This window comes from Equus przewalskii, chromosome 6 (genome assembly GCF_037783145.1).
Source record: "Equus przewalskii isolate Varuska chromosome 6, EquPr2, whole genome shotgun sequence".
NCBI lineage: Eukaryota > Metazoa > Chordata > Mammalia > Perissodactyla > Equidae > Equus > Equus przewalskii.
This window is the reverse complement of record NC_091836.1, coordinates 32,450,591-32,477,560: the sequence shown is the minus strand read 5'-3', so window position 1 is coordinate 32,477,560 and position 26,970 is coordinate 32,450,591. Positions and strand designations below refer to the sequence as shown.

The window sequence follows — 26,970 nt, the reverse complement described above, 5'->3', positions numbered from 1 at the left end:
TTCATTGAGGGTTTTTATCAATTGTATGGGAGAAAAATGGGAGAAGATGGCGGTGATGGCATTAGTGAGTCCATGTATGCAGGTTGTCTTTAGTATTTCTTCTAATCCATGTCTCAATGATATTTATGAGAGAAAATTCCATAGGGAAATGGCAGCAAAGGCCTTGGGATAAGAAATGTCAATAGAATCCTGCTAAATATATGGATACATGGATATATGTTTATATATATATCCAACATATAGATATATTTTGAGGATATATATATATTTATGACAGGTGAGCTAAGATTAAACATACCAATGAATACAATGTAATAGCCAATGACTGAGACTAATAAATCATCCTTGTGTTATTTCTTATTACAAGAATATTCTTCTTTCTAGCATTTTCTTTAGGGCAACATTAACATCTTTATTCCGTAGGCTATAGATGAGGGGATTCAGCATGGGCACAACAATAGTGTAAAACACAGAGGACACTTTCCCTTGGTCCATGGAGCTGACTGATGATGGCTGCAGGTACATGAAAGCAGCAGATCCAAAGAAAACAGCAACAGCCAAGATGTGAGAGCTGCACGTGCTGAAGGCTTTGGACCTGCCCTCAGTGGAGCGAATGTGGAGGATGCTGGCAATGATGAAGATGTAAGAGCTAAGGATGGTCAGGCTGGGGACAAGGATATTAATTGCACTAAAAATTAGAATGAGTAATTTGTTGACATAGGTACTAGAACAGGAGAGTTTTAAGAGGGAAAGAAGATCACAGAAATAATGGTTGATCACATAAAATTTGCAGAAATGAACCCTTAACATGCAGCCTGTATGAGCAAATGCACAAATCAGGCCTATAATGTACACCCCTAAAATCAGGGAGAAACAGACCTGATGGGACATGATGACATTGTAAAGCAAGGGGCTACAGATGGCAACATAGCGGTCATATGCCATTGCAGCTAACATGTAGCATTCTGAAATAGCAAAAACAAGGAAGAAATAGAGCTGAGTCATGCATTCAGGGTAGGAGATAATGTTCTTCTCTGTCGCAAAGTTCCCCAGCATTTTGGGGGTGATGACAGTAGAATGGCAGAAGTCAATGAAGGACAAACTGCTGAGGAAATAGTACATGGGGTTGTGCAGGTGAGAAGTGAGCCCTATTAGTGCGATCATGCCCAGGTTCCCCACCACTGTGACCACATAGATTCCTAGGAAGAGGAGGAAGAGGGGCAGCTGGAGTTCTGGCTGTTCTGTTAGCCCAGCGAGGATGAACTCAGTCACTGTGGAATGATTTCCCGCTGCCATTTTCCTTTGGAGAGTTTCTGCAGAGGAGAGAGGAAAACACAGTTGTTGGAAGAACTTCATTATTCTTCTCTATTTAGAGTAGGGTGCCCCATAAAGATGTTTCATGGATTAGGTATCCTCTTGGTCTATGTCATCAATTAATTATGGGTCAATTTATGTAAGTAAAATTTATCTTGATTTAATATTTATTAAGCCTCATTTTCAAATATAATAAATGTATTTCATATAAAAATAGTTTAGCCATGTTTATAATCATTGAAAATATTAAGAGTGTCTACTTCCTATTTTAAACATTTTAATGATCATTGGATCAACATTTCTAATTAAGACTCTCAAACTTAAATATTAAAGAAGCCAATATCAATGAAGAAAACTGGTTGAGTGACAACTTGGGAGAGTAAACTCTGCCTAAGGGTAGTAGGAGTCTTTAATAACCTGCAATTTTCTGGCAGAGGTGAACAGAGACTTTATTATTTTTTGACATTTCAATTTTTAAAATAATTATCATAAATCTAAATTTCTACGTAAAACTTCAGATTTTCAAATCTTATTAACATGAAACAACACCTACAACAATCATTGTACAAATCTACCACATGGATTGAACCACAGTTAGCGGGTTCTGGTCTCTGGACCAAGTACTTCTGCCTTTGCTTGAGAGAAGCACTATGAGTAATAGTTAAATGGACAGGCCTTAAAGGCAAAGTGCCTGTGTTCATATTCTGATCACATCATTTACTAGCTGATATCTTTGGACAAGTAAAACAACTTCTTTTTGTCTTGACTTGTGAGTCTGCAAAATAGAGATAATGTTCTCTACCTAGAATAAAATCAGGAGAGACTTATCAATCAGAAAGAGCATGATCATTACTGTGATGTCATTATTACCTATTAACATTTTATCAATTGGAAAATATGCTACAATTGTTCACTTCAAATTACAGAAAGAGAAATCTTAATATTACAATTGTAAGGATTCTCTTTCATCTTTTGCACAAAGCAGAGGCATACTATTAGCAAAACAGAATTACAAATGTGATTCCTTATTCTGTTAAATGGCAAACTGATGATTTAATCATTCTACATACCAAAGTAAAATTTTCAAATGGATTAGAGTTGAATTATAAAAATATAGGAAATATAGAAAATCTAAAATTTTTATCTCATATCCGCACTAAAATAAACCTGAACGCATAGATCTGAGGACAAAGGCTAAACTATAAAGCATCTGGAAGAAAATCTCTGAGATAATGGAGTAGTTTAAGATTTTTTTTATAAAGGACATACATGCACACACAAAAATAAAACAAAAATAAAATCTTAACAAACAAGTAAAACAAGTAAACATAAAAATGTTTAAATTGTACTTGATCAAAACTAAAAACTACTCTTCAAAAGACACCATTAAGAAAATGTAAAGGTTAGCCCAAGGCAATACATATATCTGACAAAGGGCTTTAGTCCCAAAAAGGTAAGTAATATTTACAATTTTTAACATAAATACAAGTAAATTTAAAGGGTTTAAAATATCTGAACATATACATCACAACAAATGTATATGAATAATCAATAAGTAAATGAAAATATGCCAAATGTCATTAGTCATCAAGGAAATGAAAATTAAAACCATAATGAGACCTCTCTACACACCTATATTGGAATAGGTAAAACAAACCAAAAACCCCTGGAAATACCAAGTGTTGATGAGAAGCGACTGGACTTGTCATACAAATCTGATGAGGGGATATAAAACTTTTCAACCATTTTGGAAAACAGCATGTCAATTTCTTGCAAATTTAAATGAACATTTACTATCCAATCCAACAATTTTACTCCTCAGTATTTATCCCCAAAGAAGTGTAAACATTTGTAAACATAAAGGCTTGTACAAAAATGTGCATGGCAGATTTATAAATAAAATTTCAAAACTGGAAACAACCCAAATGTATGTTCATCAACTGATGAATTGATGAATGAGTTGTGGTGTACATACATACATACATATTTACGTATATATATGGAAAGAGAGAGAGAGTTGGAATACTATTCAGCATTAAAAAAGGAATATATCAAAAATACATGCAATAACAGAAATCTCAAAAACATTATGTTTTTTGGAATAAATTGCACAAAGTTTAGCTAAATATTTGGAACTCTTCACCAGTGTAGCAAACTAAACCTGTGGTTTTGTTCTCTTTGTCTGAGAGTTTTTAGGTATCACTGATTCAGATTTCATTTTCCTTCTCTGCTTTTCTAAGTTGAAATTTCAACATATTCATCCACTTTGAAAATTCTCAAATGTGTTGCATTAGATTTTTCATAATGATTTCTTTACTATTTAGAAAAAATTATAGACTATGCTGAGATTTCTGCTTATTCCTTTCTGAAATCAGTAAACTATGGTTCTTCTCTTTTTCATCTTGATTTCTCGTTCTACAAATATTCCAAATTTATTAATTGGTTCAAGTAAACTAACTTCTCACTATGCTGATTTTATGAATTATATATTTATTTTCTATTAAATTACTTCCAGTAACTTATTTTATTCCTTATGCCTTTGTTTGGTATGATTCTCTGTTATTATCCTAACTTCTTAAAATGGAAACTTAAATCAACATCTTCGAATTTTATTTTTTCTAACATGTATATATAAGTTATCAATTTCTCTCTAAGCCCATTTTAGCTGCATCTCATAAGTTTTCATATATCAAATCTATGACATCATTCAGTTCAAAATATTTTACAATTTTTGTTCTGTTTTTTTCATTGTCCCATGGATTATGTGGAAGTGAATTATCTACACAATAGGTGGGATTTTTTTAAGCTATTCCTGTTTTTAAATGTCTGTCAATTTCATTGTGGGTAATGAACATACTCTGAATTATCTAAATTACTGAAAATTGCTAAGATATCTTTATAATAAAGCATATGATCAGTTTTCATAAATATTCCCAATGTGTTTTAAAATATATTATCTGTTTTTGAGGGCCCTGTGGTGTGTATATTTCAATTATGGCCACTTCATTAGTTATGTTGTTTAGATTTTGCATATACCTAGTGATTATTTTGTCTGTTGTTCTAATGGCTATTGAGATAGGTATGTTAATGTCTCCCACTAAAGTTTCTGATTTGCCTGTTTACCCTTTTAGTTGTTCAAACTTTGAATTAAACCCTTTATCATTGTGGAATGGCCCATTTTATATTTTCTAATGTTTCTTGGTTAAAGCCTCTTGTCTGATATTAGTGTACTGTCACAACGTTTCTTTTTTTTTATTTTTCTTTTGAGGAAGATCAACCCCGAGCTAGCATCCGTGCCCATCTTCCTCTACTTTATATGTGGGATGCCTGCCACAGCATAGCTTGATAAGCCATGTACACAGGATCTGAACTGGTGAACCATAGGCCACCGAAGCAGAATGTGTGAACTTAAATCACTGCACCATGGGGAAGGCCCCCACAATGGATATTTTCATTAGAGTTTGTGCACCATGTTGTTTTCCATCCATTTGGCATCTCTCTGTATTTTTTGAAAGAAGCAACACATGAAATAATCATTTTAAAATAGTGTTACATAAAATAGCAGCACGTTAGCATAAAATGCCTAGTAAAAAATTCAACAAAATATGTGTAATGCTTATATCCTGACTTAATTCTAAGAGAACCGAGAGAAACGTCAGTTGCTCAATATGAATATGACACAGAGAGTTCATCATTATTTCATACAAGCAAGTGGCATAGGCTCTCATAAGCTTATGGGTAAGAGTCCTGTGGGCTGGTTGCTTTACAGTCAGATGTGGAAAGACCATATCTGAACACAAAGAGTGCTTATTAATTCAGGGATTTCTCCATATGGTTGACCATCAGAATCATCTAGGAAGATTATAGTATTTACAAAAAGTGATGAATGTAAGAACATAAACATGATTAAAAGGAGAGACAAATGTTCCTTAATCATCCTCTCTATGCTCTTAGTTCTGTTACCAAGAGATAATACAATCTCTGTAGAATAGCTCTGAAAAACAGTTTCTTTCTACTTCTGAAAGTTACTTCCACAACTCTAAATAATTTGTTCATATGTCTATTTCCAGAATTATCAACTTTGAACATGAAATCAACTTTCCAGATTACATGTGGAGTTACTTTATTTTATTTATGTATTTTTATTGCTGAGAAAGTGTCACCCTGAGCTAACATCTGTTCCCAATCTTCCTCTTTACATGTGGAGTTACTTTAGTTAACTGGTATCATTACCTCTTCTTTCATTCTGATATCTCATAGTTGTATTCTATTTTAGATATTAATAGCTTTTGGAATTTTAAAAATTTTCTCAAAAACTATTCATCAACTTTCGAAATCCTCTCATTTGGAGAGATTTTGTTTGTTTGTTTAATATATATTTCCTTCCCCTATATTAGACACTGTGAATCAGAATCTCTGAGGGTGTGGTTTAGAGATCTGAACTTTCTAAAAATAAAAGAAAACACACAAAGCTATCACGGTAATTCTGATGATTGTTTGGGAACAATTGGATTAAGAAATTAAAGTCAGTCTAGTAGTTCAAGTGAAGAATTTCAGAACTTTCTCTCTCTTGCAGTTTCTCTCTCTCTCTTTTATTGAGCCAAACTTACTGAGAGACAACAAAGTGCCAGAAACTGAGCTGAAGTCTAGAGATATAAAAAATAAAATGGCACATTCCTTGCTCTAATGGAACTCACAGTCTAAGTTCTATTCTACTCTGTTACGTATGAGTACTATGGAATTAGTACACATAATCTCTGTGAAATTTTCCTTATCTGAGTTCAGCTTAGATTTAGAGATTGGCAATCCCCCCAAGTATGATGTACACCCTGAGGTCAACAGTACTCCCACCTTGCTGTAACTTTAGCACTAAAGAACGATAAGAACCAGGAAAATGAATCCAGATCCTGAAAATAGTTCAAACAAACAAATTAAAAGTTAGCAGAGAAAATAATTAACTTCTAGTCTTAGTTTTAAAAAATAATTCTTCACATACATGATATCTGGTTTGAATGCAATTCCAATGAAAACAAAATAGGCATATTCCTTGTGAACTCAATAAAGCCCACAGAATAGTGGGTGATGAAAAAGCAATGGGAGATTTTGATGTTATCTGTAAAAATACTAGACTATGATGATTAATAATCTACATAAGATCGATAACGTAGATTCCCAACTCATGTGCCATGGAAATGAAATGTGATGAACAAATCACAGTGGTGCTGTATTATTTGTTCTTAGCCCTGAGGTCCTGGGGATAAACTTGTGACATCCAGAGCCTCTTAGTTGGTCACCAGTAGCCACAAACTCTTTCATCCATTTACCCCATTATCCATAACAATATTACCATTTTCTATGTGTGCTAGGAAGTTAGGAAGTACTGTTCTATACTTATCAAATTATATCTGGAGTTCAGTATTTAGCTATGGATGTCTTTGTGAAGGAGGGATGCTGAGAAGATGGAAGACATAGAAAAGCTGTCAAAGCTTGAAAAATATTTGAATGTAATGGGATAACTTGCAGGCATATTTATATATCCTAAGGGAAGCAAAAGGGAGAGAGTTTATTTTGTATATGGTGTTTGAAAGATTTACAAATACACTTTTAATCAATGTCAGGAAAAGTATTCTAACATTTGAGCTTTTAGAAATGGAATGAACTGCTTATTCTTCTCCTAAAATGCACTCAACCATAAACCAGATGATGATTCACGTACAGGGACACTGGAGAAAAGATCTCCTTAATTCATTTTAGGATAAAATACAAAAATCCGCACTCTTTTGACCCTCTCAAACACTCTTAGTTTTTGTAATCTTCCTGCCACAGAACGCTTGCCTTATCTCCAGAATATATCATGTTTTCCCTACTATTTGCCTTTTTATTTGCTCTTCTTTTCACATGAAATAGTCTTATCACCTCTTTCTCTCTGTTGTCTAGTAAATATTTTTTTTTCTTTCAAATCGCATTTAAAATTGAAATCATCATGGAAACATTCTCCAATTCCTTTTAATTGATTGGATCTTCTAAATACAGAAAACAGTCATTTCTGAGCATCACGTTTTCAGACTGAGATATGATGAAAGCCAGATGACGGACCAATCAGAATTACTCTCCTCTGTACCCTAAGTAACTAGCACTGTGTTTGGCACATTATATAGGATTTTTAAAAAGTATTTTGTGAATAATTCAAAAATCAATATATTGAGGAATATTTGCCTGAATTTTTACATTGATTATTTACAGACCTAATATTCTCAATTCAGAAGTGTGAAATGAACACACTCACCTTTCTTCTTCCTGGAAACCTCAATGTGAAATTTTATTTACAACTTGTTTTCTTTGACTAAGGAGAGAATAGCACTCATGTTGATGTTGTGAGATGCACATATCCGACATTCTGCTGTCTTTAGTGCTGGGAAGGCAGGCACATCCCTGGGTCTCAGAGTCACTTTTGAAACTGCTCTGCATCACAAGTCAGCATCTCCAACTGTACGTAAATTTTTAATTTGTGTTTCTCCAGCTTTAACATAGCAAACATTCTCACCCTTCACAGTCCCCTGAGCAGTTCTGATTGCTGTGCTATGAAGGTGTGTCGTTGACTTAGATATGCCAGACCCCAAATAACTTGGAGAGAAATACTCTCCAAGGATTTCCATGTCTCAGAGAACAAGCCCTTGAGAAAAGAAGCAATTACAGTTGAAATTTCCCAATTATCTAGCTTTATCCTTCAAGAAGGATTCTTTGTCAATCCTGAATTACCAATTAGTGCTAAAGATTTGATCACGGGATCACCTAAGGACTTATTTTAATGCAGATTCTGATCCAATGGTGTGAGTGGGGTTTGAGAGATTGAGATTCTGCATTTCTTACAAGCTCCTAGCCAGGGTTATTGGTTCACAGTCCACACTGAATAACTGGTTTTAGAGGACCATGGCACATTCTGAAAAGTTATCTTACCTTTAATAGGGCTAGAAATGTTTAAATAATGAACTAAACCACTTGTTTCCTTGTATGAAAATATGTTTAATTTATTTTCTGTATAAATAGGTAATACATTTACTCAATTCAAAAGTGAAATCTATACATAATTGGATTTTGGAGTTTTGGGGTAAGAATTCAGAATATTGACATAATATTTACCCTTTTGAGGACTTCACTATTAATATTCTACTTAATAAATTGTATACTTAAAAAATACTTTGTTATTAAGCACCTATGTTTCATAAGCCTTCTTCTTTCTTGTATGTTTTCACTTTTTTTTCCAAAACAAGAGTAATTAGAAACACTCTTGCATTAGTTTGAATCAAGGTAAACTGAAAATGACACATCAAGTAAGTTCTGGTAAGCCATGGTTGCTAGATCAGGTGTAATTCTCTTTACAGCTGTTTAGACTTGGGTTACATTAGTGTCTCTCAATTTTGGATGCATATCTAAAATCATCAAAGAAATCTTATTTTCCTTTTATTTCAATACACAGGGTGTATCCCATATCAATTAAATCAAAATCTTAGAGTCTGAGGTCATTTATCAATATTTTTTAAAAGTTCTCAATATTTAATATGCACAGGAATAACCTAGAGATCTTGTTCAAATGTGGTTTCTGATTTAGTAAGTCTGGTGCATGGCTTGAGACTATACATTTTTAACAAACTCTCAGATTTTGCCAGTGCTACTGGTCTATGGACCACTCTGAGAAACAAGGTGTTAGATGATCTCTTGTTTTGAAGACCTTTGTTTATAATTGTTTCAGATTCAAGCAAGGTCCTTCATGACCATGCATCAGAAAGCTTCCTTTAGCTATGGAATTACAGTGGCTGCATGATTCTAAGAGACGGTTACTTCTTTGTGCTGAATAAAAGAAGTGACAAAGAGAGTTAGAGACTGGTTGAGGTCAGAAATAGAAAAGATATAAACATACCTTTTGATAAATGATTGTACAATAATGAAAACTACTAAGAAACTCATGGAAGCTATTCTTTCAATTCTGTCAGCATATTTGTTCTGATTCAGGAGAGAATATATGTATGTGTATATATATATATGTATAATATATATTCTCTCTCTATATATATGTATCTATATTATATATATATATATGAAGACACACACACATGTATATGAATAAATATATATATTATAGGTACTATAGATGTATGAAGAGAGAGACACAGAGAGAGAGAGTTTGAATTTGACCGAGTCTTATGTGATCCAATTGCTTTGCTGTGAATTATTACCTAGTTAGTGAGCTCCATCTTGAGAATTCTACATTCATCCATCCTTTTATTTAGTAATTTAAACTAGAATCTTGCCTTCATCCTTATGCATTCTTCTACTTACAACTCATTTCTATTTAGCCATCTCTGAGCAATCCACCCTTTCACAAAACTCTTGAGAGTCTCCTTTCTTTCTAGTTTCACTATCACTGGCATGCAATATCTTGCTTAGAACAATAAAATTACTGTTCCCCATCTTGGATTCTGCTTTATTCTCTTTCGATCCATCTTCCACACCAACTTAGGTGTAATATTACTTCACTAAAGTAGTTATATCTTACAGTGACCCAGAGGTAATTCATGAACTGTCTTCTGTCTACTTTTCTATTTTTGTAGCTTGATCATATTACCCTAAATATGATATGATTTTCTGGATCTTCACATTACCTTTCACTGAGTCTGTATTTTCTGTGTGAGATCAAGTCCCAGTAATTCAAGGGTCAACCCACCAAGACTCTCTTTGTCCAATGTTGGTCCATTTGTGTCTGTTGGACAGAGCATTGGGTTAGTAATCATGCCTAAGACAAGAGTTATGATTGTAGCATTTTTCATTTCCTTTGTAGGACTGATGAAAATTAAGTCAAATAAATATGAGGGCTCCTTGAGAATTAATGTCTGACATCAATGAATGAATGCATCATGGAGTACGAGGGTGATAAAGATATAGTATATATTTTTGTCCTATATTTGGCAACTACAGGTAAACACCTCAGCTTGTTATATCAGGTGAATAACATAGCACACTATCCAAAGAACACTGATCTGGCATAAAGAATAAGATAGTTTGAATTGGGAGGAGACAGAAGACAACCGAATATTTAGAATATCCTGTGAATTCATAGTTACAAGATGTTAAATGTACAGAAGCAGAAATGCAATATGAGAGAAGGCAAGAGATGTTTTAAAGAAAAAATTAACATGAAATGAAAAGTATTTGTAAACTATAAAGCAAAACAGCATGAAGGGCATGAAAGTGATACAACTTAGCAGGATATTTGGCTTTCATGAGCAGTTGCTTCATAAATAACTTCAGAATTATTGATATAAAAATAAGACAATGTTGTTTGATCTGCTTGTATACAAATTGTAGCTATCAAGTATAATAATTTCAGTCTCTGTACTGTGTGTCCACAATGAGACTATACCGAGTTTCCATTTTTGCTCTTTTTTGCTTCCACCAGAATAGTATTGAAAGATTTTGATTCATTACACCAAATGAAAAAAAAAAAAGTGAAAATACCATTGAAGACACCTGGAGGAAAGCAGCACAGTCATATATGGACTGGGGATGCTTGATGTGTAGAAGAGAGTTCTCAGAAAGTTCTTAGACCTACCCACAATTATCTGGGTACAAAGTACCACTTTGAATAAAATTGTGGGTCCCAGAGCCAAACTTTCTAGGCTGATAATTTATTATGTTTGAGACCCTGGGCATTTATTCAGACTAAATAAGTTCTAATTTCTTTAGTTTTCAAAGGGAAATAATACTAGGGCTTGCTTTGAAGGAATACTGTAAAAATTAAATAAAGTTATCTATTTAAAGTGTTAGACATAGTGCTTAATATTTCAGAAAATCTTAATGATATAGTTTACTATTATTATATCATCATCATAATCATCATTGTTCCTGTTTGTATTTTTTGAGGTAACACTGGTTTATAACATTATATAAATTTCAGGTGTACATCACTATATTTCAATTTCTGTGTAGACTACATCATGTTAACCACCCAAAGACTAACTACCATCCATCACCTTACACATGCACCCAGTAACCCCTTTCACCCTCCTCCCTCCTCCTTCCCCTCTAGTAACCACAAATCTAATCTTTTTCTCTTTGTGTTTGTTTCTTCTTGTCATTGTTGTTTTTATCTTCTATTTATGAGTGTGATCATTCCTTGTTTGACTTTCTCTCTCTGACTTATGTCACTTACCATAATACCCTCAAGTCCATCCTTATTGTTGCAAATGGCAAGATTTCATCTTTTTTTAATAACTGAGTGGTACTCCATTGTGTATATGTACCACATCTTCTTTATCTATTCGTCCAGTGATAGGAACTTAAGTTGTTTCCAAGTCTTGGCTATCGTGAATAACACCACAATCAACATAGGAGTGCATATATCTTTATGAATTTGTGTTTTCATTTATTTGGATAAATACTCAGCAGTGGAATAGCTGAATCAAATCGTAGTTCTATTCTTAACTTTTTGAGGAATCTCCGTACTGTTTTCCATAATGGCTGCACCAGTTTTCATTCCTACCAGCAGTGTATCAAAGTTCCCTTTTCTCCACTTCCTCTCCAACACTTGTTATTTCTTGTCTTAATTATAGCCATTCTGACAGGCTTAAGGTAATATCTCATTTTAATTTTGATTAAATCCTTTAGTTTTTGTTTGTCTGGAAATCTCTTTATCTCTCCTTCCATTCTGACTGATAACCTTGCAGGGTAGAGTATTCCTGGCTGTGGGTTTTTTTTTTTTCTTTTCAGCACTTTAAATACATCATGCCACTCCCTTCTAGCCTGTAAGCTTTCCTCTAAGAAGTCAGCTGATAGCCTTACGGGGTTTCATTTGTATGTGACTTGTTGCCTTTCTCTTTCAGATTTTAGGATTCTCTCTTTATCTTTAGTTCTTAATATTTTAATTACAATGTGTCTTGATGTGGACCTCTTTGGGTTCATCTTGTTTGGTGCTCTCTGTGCTCCCTTTACCTGTGTGGCAGTCTCCTTCCTTAGGTTAGGAAAGTTTCCATCTATTATTTCTTCAAATAGATTCTCCTCCCCTTTGTCTCGCTCTTCTCCTTCTGGGACATCTATAATACGGGTGTTAGTGCACTTGATGTTGTCCCAGAGGTCTCTTAGACTGTCCTCATTCTTTTTAGTTCATTTTATTTTTTCTGTTCAGCTTAGGTGATTTCCTCTACTCTTTATCCAGTTCACTGATTCTTTCTTCTGTATTATCTACTCTACTATTAATCCCCTCTAGTGAATTTTTCATGTCTATTATTGTGTTCCTCAGTTCTAATTGGTTATTTTTTATATTTTCCAATTCTTTGTTGAAGTTCTCATTGTATTTATCTATTCTTCTCCCAATATCAGTTGGCATCCTTATGACTATTAGTTTGTACTCTTTATCAGGTAGATTGTTTATCTCTGGTTCATTTAGTTCTTTTTCTGAAGACTTTCCTGTTCCCTTATTTGGAATGTATCCCTTTATCCTCATTTTGCCTATTTCTCTGTGCTTATATCTGTGTATTAGGTAGATCAGCACCATCTTCCAATCTTGGAGAAGTGACTATATGTAAGAGATGCCTTATGAAGCACAGTTTCCTTCTCATCACCAGTTCCAAGTGTTCCAAGAGTGTCCCCTGTGTGGGCTACATGTGTCCTTCTGTTGAGGTGGGGTTGCTCTTACTGCAGGTGCATGAATAGGCTAGGCTGTCCCTCTGCTGATTGATTGTAAGGCTCAGCTATGTGCAGCTGCTATGGTCCCTTCAATCACCTTATTGGGTGAGAGAGCCCCAACTCTGTTGGCTGCAAGGTCTAATAGCACATTCCTGCCACAGTTTTTCTGTTACGTGAGTAGGCCTACAGTGTGGCTGGTTGCTAGGCTCAGAGGCTCACAATTGTAGGCCTCCAGTCTGCAAGGCTGTTATCATCTCTCTCAGTAGTGCATCTGGGTGGGGCCAGCCTCAGGGGTGGCAGTACAAAATTTCTTCAGGCATTGGAAGTTGGAGCAAATCCCCTATGTGTCTTTTTGAGAAGCACAAGTCTGCTGCAGCTGAAAAGCCCCAAATCTTGCAGGCTTACACACCCCATCCATGCAGTCCTGCCCCATGTGCATGCCAAGCCCCACTAAAGCAGACCCACATGCCCTATTCCACAGGTCCTACACGCTCTACCAACACAGGCCCACCCCTCACATATGCCCTTCCCCATTAAGGTGTATCTACTCACTCTGCTACAGAAGTCCCACACATCCCACCTATGCAGGCCCACTAGTTGCCTGAGGGCTTGCAGGTAGGTGTGCCCCATCCCTAGGGTGGGCTGCCTGCCCTGGCTGAGATGAATGAAATCAGTGCTCTAGATGAAGGAGATAAACCCTTGGGCTAACCAGCTGGGGGAAGAACTCAAATGGCATCTGCCAGTACCTGTGTCAGCATGCCTGTACAAGGTCAAAATAATGTCTGCTGCCAATCCCTCAGTGTCTGAGGAGGTGGTCTTAGCCACCTCCTGCCTCCTTGAGATGTGCCCAGAGCCTGTCAAATGAGTCTGTTGTCACCAAAAGACTGTGTACCTTTCTTTCTGGTGATGTTGTGTTGCTTTCTGAAGTGAGTGAACTTGTGCATGGGCCCTTTAAGAGCAAGCCTTTCTTTGTCTTACATTTGATAGCTTTCCTAGGGGTGTTCCCTGTTGTTATTAATAGACAGCAAAGCCACATATTTAGACAATCATCTTGGTTGTGGTGAGTTCAAAAGCTGCTTATTGTTGCAAAGCTCTCCTGCTTAGATACCCTGCTACTCCAGGGAACGATTTGTACCTTAAGATTGCTCCTGGCCTTGAAGCACTGCACGAGAATGTGGCTTTTTTTCTTCTCCACAAAGGAATTTCTGCCTCTTTCTGCTCAGTCAGTACTGTCCCTTGTTGTGGGGATTCTTCTCCTCCAGCTTCTGGTTCTCTCAGGGGTCATTGTTTCAATGATTCTTGAAAATATGTTGTGTCCCTGGAGAAGCTGAGTTCAGAGTCCTCCTGTGGTACAATCTTCCCAGCAATCACTTTGTTGTTTGTACTTTTAATAAAAATATTTTAAGAAAAATAAACCCAGGTCGCCTTTAATCCTCAAGAGTCTTTTATGTTATTCTTAGTGTCGCCCGTACATAATCACTGTAATACAGGATCAAAAGAGGTGATCTAGAGGGGAATTTTGGAGATCTGTTATATTGGTAAATGTCATACAACATCCAAAAATTTGAGCAATAAACTTAATAAATTACATATTTCAGCAAACCAAAGGCCTGTTCTGATATTACATCATGACATCGATGTTCTTCATGAACATTTTCTACTGTCCAGATCTTTTTTGAGGGCAAACTTGATATCCTTATTCCACAGACTGTAGATCAGGGGGTTCCGCATGGGCACAATGATGGTATGAAACACAGAGGACAGTTTCCCTTGGCCATGGAGCTCACAGATGATGGCTGCAGGACATGAATACTGCAGATCCAAAGAAAACAGCAACATCTGAGATGTGGGAACTGCATGTGCTGCTGGCTTTGGACCTGCCGTCAGTGGAGCAAATTTGGAAGATAATATAGAAAGTAAAGACAGAGGATGCAAGGATAGTTAAGGCAGGAGTCAGAATGTTAAATATACTGATGACTAGAACCAACAATTCATTGATGTAGTTGCTGGAATACGATAGCTCCAAGAGTGGAAAGAAATCACAGAAATAATGATTAATTACATTGTTCTTGCAGAGAAAGAGTCTCAATATAAAGCCTGTATGGATTGTAGATCCAACGATGCCCAAAATATAAACTCCCACTGTGATCCAAAAGCAGATGTGATGATGGCATAAAGCAAAGGCTTACAGATGGCAAGATGGTGATTTTATCTCATTGCAGCCAACAAATGACACTCAACTATATTAAAAACCATGATGAAATAGAGCTGAGTCAGGCATTCAGGGTAGGAAATGATGTTCTTCTCTATCACAAAGTTCTCCAGCATTTTGGGGGTAATGACAGAGGAATGGCAGAGATCAATCAAAGACAAGCTGCTGAGGAAATAGTACATGGGGGTGTGCAGGTGAGAACTGAGCCCTATCAGTGTGATAATACCCAGGTTCCCCACCACTGTGACCACATGGATTTCTAAGAAGAGGAGGAAGAGTGGTGGTTGGAGTTCAGCATGTTCTGTTAGCCCAGGGAGGATGAACTCAGTCACTGTGGAATGATTTCCAGGGCCTATTATCCTTTCAGCAGGTTCTAGGTTTAAAAAAGAAAAATGAGGGTACCCATGAGTGTGTATGTGTGACGGGGAGAATAATTCTGTGAAGATGATTATTTTATCTCTCATCAGAGGAGGTTCATAATGCCGGGATCTGTTGAGTCTTTTCTGCTATTCTGGGACAATCAATGATTCTGGTTGAAACAGATAAGGAATTATAGTCAGCAAAAGCCTTACAATTGATATATTTCTTAAATTTTTATTGGAAAATATCGATTTCTGTATTTTTATTTTTTAATATTTTTTCTTTTAAGATTGGCACCTGAGCTAACATCTGTTGCCAATTTTCTTTTCTCTTTTATGCTTCTTCTCCCCAAAGCCCCCAGTACATAGTTGTATATATACTAGTTGTAGGTCCTTCTAGTTGTGTTATGTCTGATGCCACCTCTGAATGGCCTGATGAGTGGTGTTAGGTCCACGCCCAGGATCCGAACCAGTGAAACCCTGGGCTCATGAAGCAGAGCACACGAACTTAACCACTCAGCAACAGGGCCAACCTCTTCTGTATTTTTAAAGTCAGTCAGAAAGAACATTACTACTGTTATCTCTGAAGACTCTTTTCTTTCCTCCCATATTCTATATGTATATATTAATATCATCCATGTAAAATTGCATAATATTTTCATTTCGCTCAGAATACATAATAGTAGTGTATGCTTTCTATAATTACTAAACATATGATTCATAAGTCTGTGAAAAGTACTTATATTAGTCTGGGTTATTTTGTTACTAGAATTCCAAGTCAAAATATCTGATGGACTGGGCAACTACCAATATCCTTTTACCTGAGATCTGGCTGCTCTGCATTTCCCAGCTCCCTTAACCCAAGCCTACTCCCACAGAAAGCAGGAATATAACTGCCGGGAGACATCCTGTTTATATCTCATCAGCTTTTCCAAGAGCAAGGAGCAATCATCTCTTGTTCAAATTTGGATAATCTCAGGGTCCATAATATCACAGCCTAGAATTAGGTCATGTATTCCTCCACTTTGACGAAGGGAGCAATGGACTATGATTAGTGAATGCAATTTGGACATCATTGTTGAAGTGATGGATGTCAGAAAACTATTCATAGTCCCAAAATATGAAAAAGGTTTAGGAAGTGAAGATAGACACTAGGTATGACTTATGTTGATGTTTTTTTATAATGCTGTGTTTTGCACGTACTCTCTACAGAATTCAAAGATGGTGGAGATGTGGATTGGCAGAAAACATGCAAAACATAATTAGAAACTTTAGTTTAAATTCATACAAGTCAACAGGGTGATGTGCTTTTTTAAAAAAGGCCAATGTATCTTTAGATTTGCTAAAAAACACATAGATTCTAGAAAATGGAAATTCATATTCTTGCTTGATACTCAAGCAATAGTTGGATTAGTGTTTTCACTTTGGGAAAAATACTTTGTGTGATATAGAAATACTGTACAATTTCAGAAAAATGATCTGGAAATCTGTCATTTTAGAATGGCTAAAATAACAGGATACTTCTCGAGTAAAGCAAAAATTCACGTAGCACATGACAGTTATCTCAATGTTCAACATTTTTCTTTCAGAGATATTGGCCTTATGCTATAATGTCTCCAAGAAAGGGAAGTAAAACTAACTGCTTGAAACCACAGAGAGAAATATTTGCTTTCACAAAAAGATGAACATTCTAACCATCAGACATATCCTGATCTTAAAGTCAGAAATGTTTGAGCACAGCATGAATAAGCACTTACATAGCACATATTGTTTAAGGACACAAGCACCTAATGGGTTGTTGAATTAACTCATCTTTAACATTCCTTCAAGTTCCCATATTTCATGATTTCATAATTCTAATAGGTCTTGATATTAGATGAGACAATAGTGGATTGAAACCTCAACTCAACCCCATACTTGCTGTGTGACCTTGGAATAACTTTGTTCACTGTCCAACTATCTCAAAAGCAGAAATGCTAAGATCTTTTGCTTGTAAAAACTAAGTTAAGTGATGCCTACAAGTTGCTTAGCACAGTTCCTGATCTTGGTAAGAACTTAATAAATGTCGATGTTATTTTAATTTTAACGTATTGGTTTACTCTCTGATACAACTTTTATTTGACCTACATTTTTATTCCTGTAATGATGGCCAGAGTTTTATTTTTTTTTTCCTTAGTACATGTTCTTGTTGCTTCTTTCCCCATGAATACATAAAATAATACAGAGATTTGGGATTACTTAGTAAATATTAACTTCCTGAAACTATTAATATTTTCTATGGTCTCCAAATAAAGTTCAAACCAATTTCTTTGTAATTCAAATATTTATATCACCTAGCAGCAGAAGGAAATTTTTTGTGTGTGTGTTCCAACAAGTATCACATAATTCAGCTATTTCAAAGAAGAGCATTTGGTAGATTCTCTTTTTTGACTCATCATATTCCCTTAGTTTTCTTTCATTCTGTCCCCCTCTGTCCTATATAATTTATTTAATAGTTAGGATCCTTTAGTTAAAGTCTGCAAAATCAAAGATCCAGTTAATAAGAACATTTTTATGTACCCATGAATATGTTTCTTATGTTTACATTTAGCATATACTTAATTCTGTATTAGTTATTATGAGTTATTTACTGGTTTTTCTTCTATACTAGACTGTAAACTCAATACAGAGCTTCACACAGTCTTATTTACAAGTATCAATAATTATCTGTTTTAAATAAGTTATTGCAAGAAGCCTAGTGATATGTTAACATTGACTCGATATAAGTGAACAAAGCCCTCACATTGTCTCAGTTGAAATGAGAAGACAAAGAAGTGTTTATCATAATTTTATTCAGCAAGGGAAAGGTAGATGATCAGGGAAACTTTGCTTATCAAGGTGTATGAATGCTAGAGTGAGGACAGGAAGAGATAGATAAAAACTTGCATGCATCTCTAAGTGCACTGGGAAGGAACTAGAAGAGAGGACTCTAAAATTTTAAAAGTCAAGAACTAGGATTCAGACAAACCCCACTTGCTTCCTAAAACTTCAGCACTGTGTAGTTTTCTCTTCCATTTCTCTGAAGGGAAATGATTATGAAGATCCTGGTGAACAGTTCCTAGTACTAACCTGGCAGGACTCCTTGGTATTGAGGGGGTCATAGCCTAAAAGTCTCCAAGGCAATAATTTTAAATTGCTGGTCCTGATCTCTGATGAAGCCGATGATTCTCTGCGAAGGCTGGTTGATATAATATCGTGATTTTATACTCTGATTATTGACCCTAAGAAACTGATTAGGAGCAAATATGATAACGACTTCCCGTTAGAATCTTATCCCAGAAGTATCAACTCTTGGGAAAGGAAACTTTAAACTTGGGAAATGAAACAATTGAAATTTCCCTTTTCGCTCTTGGTTCTCAACTATTTAATAGTGCCACGTAAGTGTGATTCATTGTTCTTTTAGATTATGAATCAGAAACAAGGATGTGATATTTTTTGTTAGAACTCCAGTCAATTTCATGCCAAACGACTTAAAAGTTCAAAATTTCAGGAAATTTTTAAAACATACACTAAAGTAATGTTCTAAAGCGATTTCTGACCAGAGTAAATAGAAAATCATGGAAAATAACCTTTGCATGTAAGATCTAAAAGTTTTTATTTTCATTGACCTCTAATAACTGTATTTAGATACCACGCTATACTCATAAAACAGTAATTCTTGGAATATTTTAACTTGGTGGCTGAATGAAAGCATCAGCTGGATATTTCCATAACCCTATGAGAAGTTCCAACAAGCCTAACAAGGAAGTTGATGACTTTATTTCCCTCGAAAATTAAAAGGGGAATGTTGAGGAACAACATAGAGATTCATGTGTTATAGAGATTGTTTTAGTTCTATACAAATATTAAATTATTTTGTTTGGAAACAAAAATTGCGTTTAATAATATCATTCAAAGTATTCATTGAATGTTATATCGTTTTTGAGATAATAATTATAAATCTTGTTAAATTTATTTTTTCTTGCTTTCAATATAATTGATGTATAAAATTGTGTAAATTTAAGTTGTACAACATGTTGATTTGATAAACTTACATGTTGCAAAATGATTACCACCCTATCGTTAGCTGTCACCATGATGTCACATAAGTACCATTTTTTTTCAGTAATGAGAATATTTAAGATTTACTCTCTTGGAAACTTTGAAGTATGTAATACAGTATTATTAACTATAATTATCATGCTTTACATTAGATCCCCAGAACTTATAACTGAAGTTTGTACCTTTTGACTAACTTCTACCCATTCCCCGATAACCACTTGGTAACTGTCTTTTTACTCTCTGTTTCTAGGAGTTCAGCCTTCTGACTTGTTTCATTTAGCCTGTTGCCCTCCAGGTCCATCCATGTTGTAGCAAATGGCAGGATTTCCTTCTTTCTCATGGCTTAATATTTCATCGTACATATATATACCACATCATTTAGGTTTTCTCCATATCTTGGCTAAAAGAAATATTTTATAATGCTTTAAATGATTGTTAAATATGAGAATTTAATGTTTTTTAAAGGCAGATTTGCAAATTTCTGTGAAAAGGGCAAAAAACTTCGAACAGAATAATTCATAAATTCTATGAAAAATGTGCTCATCAATTTTATCAAACCTTAGGACAAGAAATATGGAATAACGTAAGACACAATAGTTGTCCTCAAGAATTTGACAATTTTGATAAAGATAATATCCACAAGTATGCATTAACAGTAAACAATACCCGAAAAACATTATTATAGTATGTGTGATGAACCAGAAGAGTGCCTAATAATAGCCTGGAATGGTCATAAATGCATGAAATTAAACACTTGTGTTTGTAGCTGTGTAAAATTGAAAGTTGTGTAAATTTGGAAGGGAGAATGGAGTCAAGATGCCCTTTCAGTATGGGAAAGTAGCATAAATGAAACAAGGTCATAGGAATGAACGCAGCATTGTTGGGATCTTATAGGAACTACAATATCTGCTGTATCAGAGTTAATGAAAGACAAACTCTGTGTGACAACATTACCCAAGTTCACCATAGTGCCTGTTGTTAGAAGACATCGACTCTGTCATGCTGTTTGCAATTACTAAAACACTTAATATATATTTGTCTGTAATGGTACTTAAGAAATCCTATGTATTTGTTACTTTTTTTCTCATTTGTAGTAAGTCTCCTTCTTCAAGATATTTTGTTCCTCTTATTTGTGGCAGAGCTCCTTCTCCATTTTGGAATCTGATATGTATTATATTTTAATAGCATGTCTTCCACGAGTTCTCAGAATCACTATAGACAGTTCAGATATTTTTTATCCTTCTTAATACTCCTTAGCAGTTTAAATGCACAAATAGATGCTTGGAAACACAAAAATTCTCATAAATAGTCATTTTTATCTATCACCAATCAATGTGAAAAAAATTACTAGATGTTGATTTTTTAATGCCTAGAGTAATAAAATAAGAATTACACATGAGAGTTCCGGTTCAAGATGGCAACAAAGGAAGATCAAAAATTCGCTTTATCCCATGGCCACACCAAATCTACAGCTACATATGGAACAATTACCTCTGAAAAAAAAATTTACATGAACAACTTCTATACATCGAGCAAATGAAAAAAACCAACATGGAAGTGGATACGAGAGGCTGACAAACAATCCTACTAAGAACCACAAGCACAGTGTGGCAACCCACAATTGGGAGAGAATTCAAAACTATGCACTTCTCCCTGAGGACTGAAGTGTTTTGACCCCATATCTGGTACCCTGGTTTTTCAGACATGCACCTGAGATCTTAGCCCCCAAAACATCTAGCTTCGATAGATGATGGGGCTTCTATCCAAGAGACCCACAAGGCAAAAGTGAACTGAGAAACAGTTCTTAAAGAGCTTGCATGTGCAGACCTACCCACCCCAGAGCCTAGTTCAAAGCAGCAGACTGAAAAGCCAAGAATTTCTGTGAAAGAGGTTTACTTGTTTATTTTAAAGCATAAACAAGAGATTCAGCTATAACATGCATCAGGGCCTATTTAAATATTTTCTAGGGACAGAGGCCACAGGGTATTATCTTTGTCTTCCTTCCAGTCTCTGGCATCTCCAAGAAAGTAGGTTTTGCACTACTCTGACACCCTGATTTTTGTGGCTGCTTCCCAGAGGATACATCTAGGTCTCCTGGCTCTGGTAGCCAGTCAGGCTTATGCCTGCAGGTCCCATAGGACTAAATCAACAGAGAAAGAGTTCTTAATCAGCTGTTACCTCCAGGGCAGAGCAAGAGACAACAGAAGGAGGTACCCAGTATTTCTGTGAAAGGGTCTATCAGCTTATCTTACAGCTGTGGCCTGAGGGGCAGGCTTCTAATTAAACACATATCCGAGGGCCAACTGTAATCTTCTACAGAGACCTTGGCTGGCAGGCACTATTATTGCACTTTCCCTGTACCATGCTCCAGAGCATAGTATCTTCTAGTGGCAGATTTCAGACCATATAGTGCCCAAGTTTTTATGTCTGGTGTTCTAGGTTTTGTAGGCTGCTACTCAGGCATGCCCCTTGATAGCCTGGCTCTGATATTCAGTGGGGCTTGCATTCCTGCATTGTATAGGACTATAACAATCAGACAGGTAATTACGGCTGGCTTCCACCCACAGGGTGCAGTGTAGAGAGAAGACTTAAAAATACCCCCAGTATTTCTATGAAAGAATCTTATTTACTTGTCCTGCAGCTTCAGTCTGAGGGTCAGTCTTCCATTTTGACACACCTTTGGAGGCCTACTGGGGTGCTCTCCTGGGACAGAGGTCAGTGGACACCATCTGTGCACTCTCCCCATGTCTTGCTCCAGATCACTAGTATCTCTTGAATAGGAGTTTGCACATGCATCTGGTGCCCCTGTTTTTGCAGCTAACACTCAATGGACACCTCTAAATCACCTGGTTTTGGTGGACAGCAAGACTTTCACTCATTGTCTCATAGGACTGTATATATTTGCATTATTTAACATCCGCTGCTTGATGGTCCAGCTTCCAATAACCCTAAATCTAGGAGCTGACAGAGATCTTCCCCTCTGGGACACTGACAGGTTTGTCACACCCTTAATAATTGGGAGCCACTAAAAAGAGTGCAGGTTACTTGGACAATCACAACCAAACTAGGACAGGGTTGTACCACAAGGTTTTTCTCCAACTTGAGGCCACTCCTTCATGATTAGGAGACTTGGAGGTTTTATTTAATACATAAAAACCAACACAAATGGTCAAGGACAATAAAAAAAAAAGAGAGAGAGAGAAAGAAACATGTTCCAAACAAGAGAACAAGATAAAAATTCAGAAAAAGACCCTAGTGGAATGAAGGTAAGTGATTTACCTGATAAAGAGTTCAAAATAGTAATGATAAAGATAAAATAGCAGTGAAGAATACAATAACTCAACTGAAAAATACACTAGACAGGTTCAACAGCAGACTAGGTGAAGCAGAAGAAAGGATTAGTGAACTCAAAGACAAGGCAGTAGAAATAACCCAAGCAGAGCAGTAAAAAGAAAAAAGAATTTTAAAAAGTGAAAATAGCTTAAGGGAGTTCTAAAACAACAAGAAGTGGACCAAAATTTGCATTATCAGGATACCAGAAGGAGAAGAGAGAGAAAGGGGCAGAAAACTTATTTAAGAAATAACGGATGAAAACTTTACTAATTTGGAGAAGGAAACAGACGTCCAGACCTAGGAAGCCCAGAGAGTTCCAAATAAGATGAACATGAGGACTCTCACCAAGATACAACATAATTAAACTGTCAAAATTTAATGACAAGAAGAGAATCTTAAAAGTAGCAAGAGACAAACAACTTGTTATATATAAAGGAACCCCTAAAAGACTATCAGCATATTTTTCTGCAAAAAACTTGCAATTCAGAAGGGAGTGACATGATATATTCAAAATGCTGAAGGAAAAAAAAAAAGAAACTTCCAACTAAGAATACTCTAGCCAGCAAAATTATCATTAAGAATTGAAGGAGAGGTAAACCTTTCCAGACAAGTAAACTTAAGTTGTTACCAAATTAAAACAGACAGTTACAAATATAAGTTGTTTTATGTAAGCCTCATGATAATCACTATACAAAAACCTATAGTAAATACAAAAGGAATAAAGAAAAAGGATCTAAGCATACCACTAGAGAAAATTATCAAATCATAAAGGAAGAGAGCAAAAGAAAAAGAAAGGAAGAGAGGAACTACAAAACAGCCATAAAAATAATTAAAAATAGCTTGAGGACATATCTATCAATGGTTACTTTAAATGTAAATAGATGAAATTTTTTAATAAGAAAATACAATGTATAAAAACAAGACCCATCTATATGATTCCTACAACATACACTCTTCAGGTGTAAGAAACACACAAACTGAAAGTGTAGGGATAGAAAAAGATATTCCATGTAATGGGAAAACAAACGTAGCTGGGGCAGTTACACTTATATCACACAAAATATACTTTAATAAAAATAAACAAACACTGCAATAGGAGACAAAGAAGGACAGTAGATAATGATAACGGAATTTATCCAAAAAGGACAGTAGATAATGATAACGGAATTTATCCAAAAAGAAGATATAAAATTGGTAAATATTTATGCATCCAACATAGGAGCACCTAAACATATAGAGTGAACATTATCAGATCTAAAGGGAGAAATAGATAGCAATAGAATCAAAGTAGGGTTCTTTAATATCCATTCACCAATGGACAGATCATCCAGACAGAAAATCAATAAGGAAACATCAACCTTAAAAACATTATATCGGATGTACTTAACAAATATATAGAGAACATTTCATTCAAAACCAACAGAATATCCATTTTCTCAAGTGCACATGAAACATTTTCCAGGATAGATTACATGTTAGGCTATGAAACAAGTACTAACATATTTAAGAAGAAAAAAAATATATTAGTCACCTTTTCTAACCACAATGGAATGGAACTTGAATTCAGTTACAAGCAGAAAACTGGAAAATTTACAAATATGTGGAGACTAAACAACTCACTTGAGCAACCAATGGATCAATGAAGAAATCTAAAGAGAAATGAAAAAATTCCTTGAGACAAATAAAAATGGAAAAGCAACATTCCAAAACTTATGAAATGCAGCAAAAGCAGTTCTAGGAGGGAAGTTCAAGGCAATAAACAACTACATCAAGAAAGAAGAAAAATCTCAAATAAAAAACCTAACTTTACGCTTAAAATAACTAGAAAAAGAAGAACAAATGCAGTTCAAAGCTGGTCGAAGAAAGGAAGTAGCAAATATGAAAGTGGAAATAACATAGACACTAAAAAGGCAATAGAAAAGATCAATAAAACTAATAGATGTTTTTTTGAAAACATAAACAAAATTTTCAAAGCCTTACTTAGACTCAACAATAAAAAACGAGGGGGAACTCAATTAAATAAAATCAGAAATGAAAAAGGAGACATTACAGCTGAAACCACAGAAATACAAAGTATCATGAGAGACTACTATGCACAATTATATGCCAACAAATTTGACAACCTAGAAGAAATAGGTACATTTCTAGAAATATACAACCTCCCAAGACTGAATCATGAAGAACTAGAAAATCTGAATAGATTGTTTACTAGTAAGGAGATTCAGTCAGTAATCAGAAACCTCCCAACAAAGAAAGAAAGGTCCAGAAACCTTCACTGGTGATTTCCAGCAAACATTAAAAGAATAATTAATACCAATCCTATTGAAATTCTTCCAACAAACAGAAGAAGTGAAGTGTAAAACTAATTTTACAAGGCCAGCATTACTCTGATACCAAAAACAGACAAGTATATCACAAGAAAAGAAAATTACAAACCAGTATCCCTCATGAACATAAATGCAAAACTCCTCAGCAAAATATTAGAAAACCCCATTTAACAATATATTAAAAGGATCATACACCATTATCAAGTGGAATTTATTCCAAGTATACAAGAATGGTTCACCATGTACAAATTAATCAATATGATATACCACATTAACACAATGAAGTATAAAATTCATATGATCATCTCAATTGATGCAGGAAAAGCATACGGCAAGTTCAACATTCATTTATGATAAAAATGCTCAACAAAATGAGTGTAAGGTGAATGTACCTTAACATAATAAAGGACATATGTGAGAAGCCCACAGATAATATCATGCTTAGTGGTGAAAAGATAAAAGCTTTTTCTATAAGATCAAGAACAAGACAAGGATGCCTGCTTTAACCACTTTTATTTTTCATAGTATTGGAAGTCCTAGCCAGAGTAATTAGTCATGAAAAAGAAATAAAAGTTATCTAATATAGAAAGGAAGAAGTAAAAATGTCACTATTTTACATATGCTATTATATATAGAAAATCCCAAAGACTCAATAAACAACTGTTCAAAATTATCAAATAATTCAGTAAAGTACAGGATACAAAATCAATATACAAAAATCTGCTCTGTTTCTATAGACTAATAATGAACTACAAGGCAGAGGACTTAATAAAATAATACTATTTAAAATTCCATCAAAAGGAATAAAATGCCTAGGAATAAATTTAACCAAGGAGGCACAAGAATTTTACATTGAAATTATGGCATTAATGAAAGAAATTGCAGAAGATAAAAATGAATGGAAAGATATTCTGTACTAATGGATGGGAAGAATTAATGTGGTTAAAATATCCACACTATGAAAAAAATATGCAGACTCAATGTAATCTTTCTCAAAACCAATGGCATTTTTCACAGAAATAGAAAAACAATCCTAAAATTTACACGGAGCCAAAAAAGACCTCAATGGCAGTGACATCTTAAGAAAGGATAACAAAGCTAGAGGCATCATGCTGTTTGATTTCAAACTATATTACAAAGCTTTAGTAATCAAAAAAGTATGCTATTGGCATAAAAACAGACACATAGATCAAAGGAACATAACACAAGCCCAGAAATAAATCAACACTTATATGGTCAATTAATTTAGGACAAAGGAGCCAGAATACTCAATGAGGAAGGACAGTCTCTTCCATAAATGGTGTTAAGAAAATTGGACAGCCACATGCACAAGAATAAAACTGGACCACTATCTAATACCATAAACAAAAACTAAATCAAAATGGATTAAGAACTTGAACATAAGACCTAAAACCATAAAACTTCTAGAAGAACAGATAGGCAGTAAGATTCTTGACATCAGTCTTAGTGATGGTTTTTTGGATTTGACACCAAAAGCAAAGACAACCTGCAAAATGGGAGAAAACATTTTAAAATCATATATCTTAAAAGTGTTTAATATCCAAAATACATACAGAGCTCATACAACTCAATAGCAAAAACAAACAAACAAACAATCTGTTTAAGAGATGGACACAATCTGAATTGATAATTTTCCAAAAAAGAC

General features: G+C 35.0%; 1 protein-coding gene and 1 pseudogene across 1 annotated transcript; both read right to left on the bottom strand.

The window, feature by feature from the left end:
• Positions 1-287: 287 nt before the first annotated feature.
• On the bottom strand, positions 288-1,332 carry LOC103550108 (olfactory receptor 8G1). The gene has a single exon (XM_070626662.1). The coding sequence runs from the start codon at positions 1,294-1,296 to the stop codon at positions 361-363; it is 936 nt and encodes a 311-aa protein (XP_070482763.1). The 5' UTR covers positions 1,297-1,332; the 3' UTR covers positions 288-360.
• Positions 1,333-14,637: 13,305 nt separating this feature from the next.
• On the bottom strand, positions 14,638-19,984 carry LOC103550135 (putative olfactory receptor 8G3; annotated as a pseudogene).
• Positions 19,985-26,970: the final 6,986 nt, after the last annotated feature.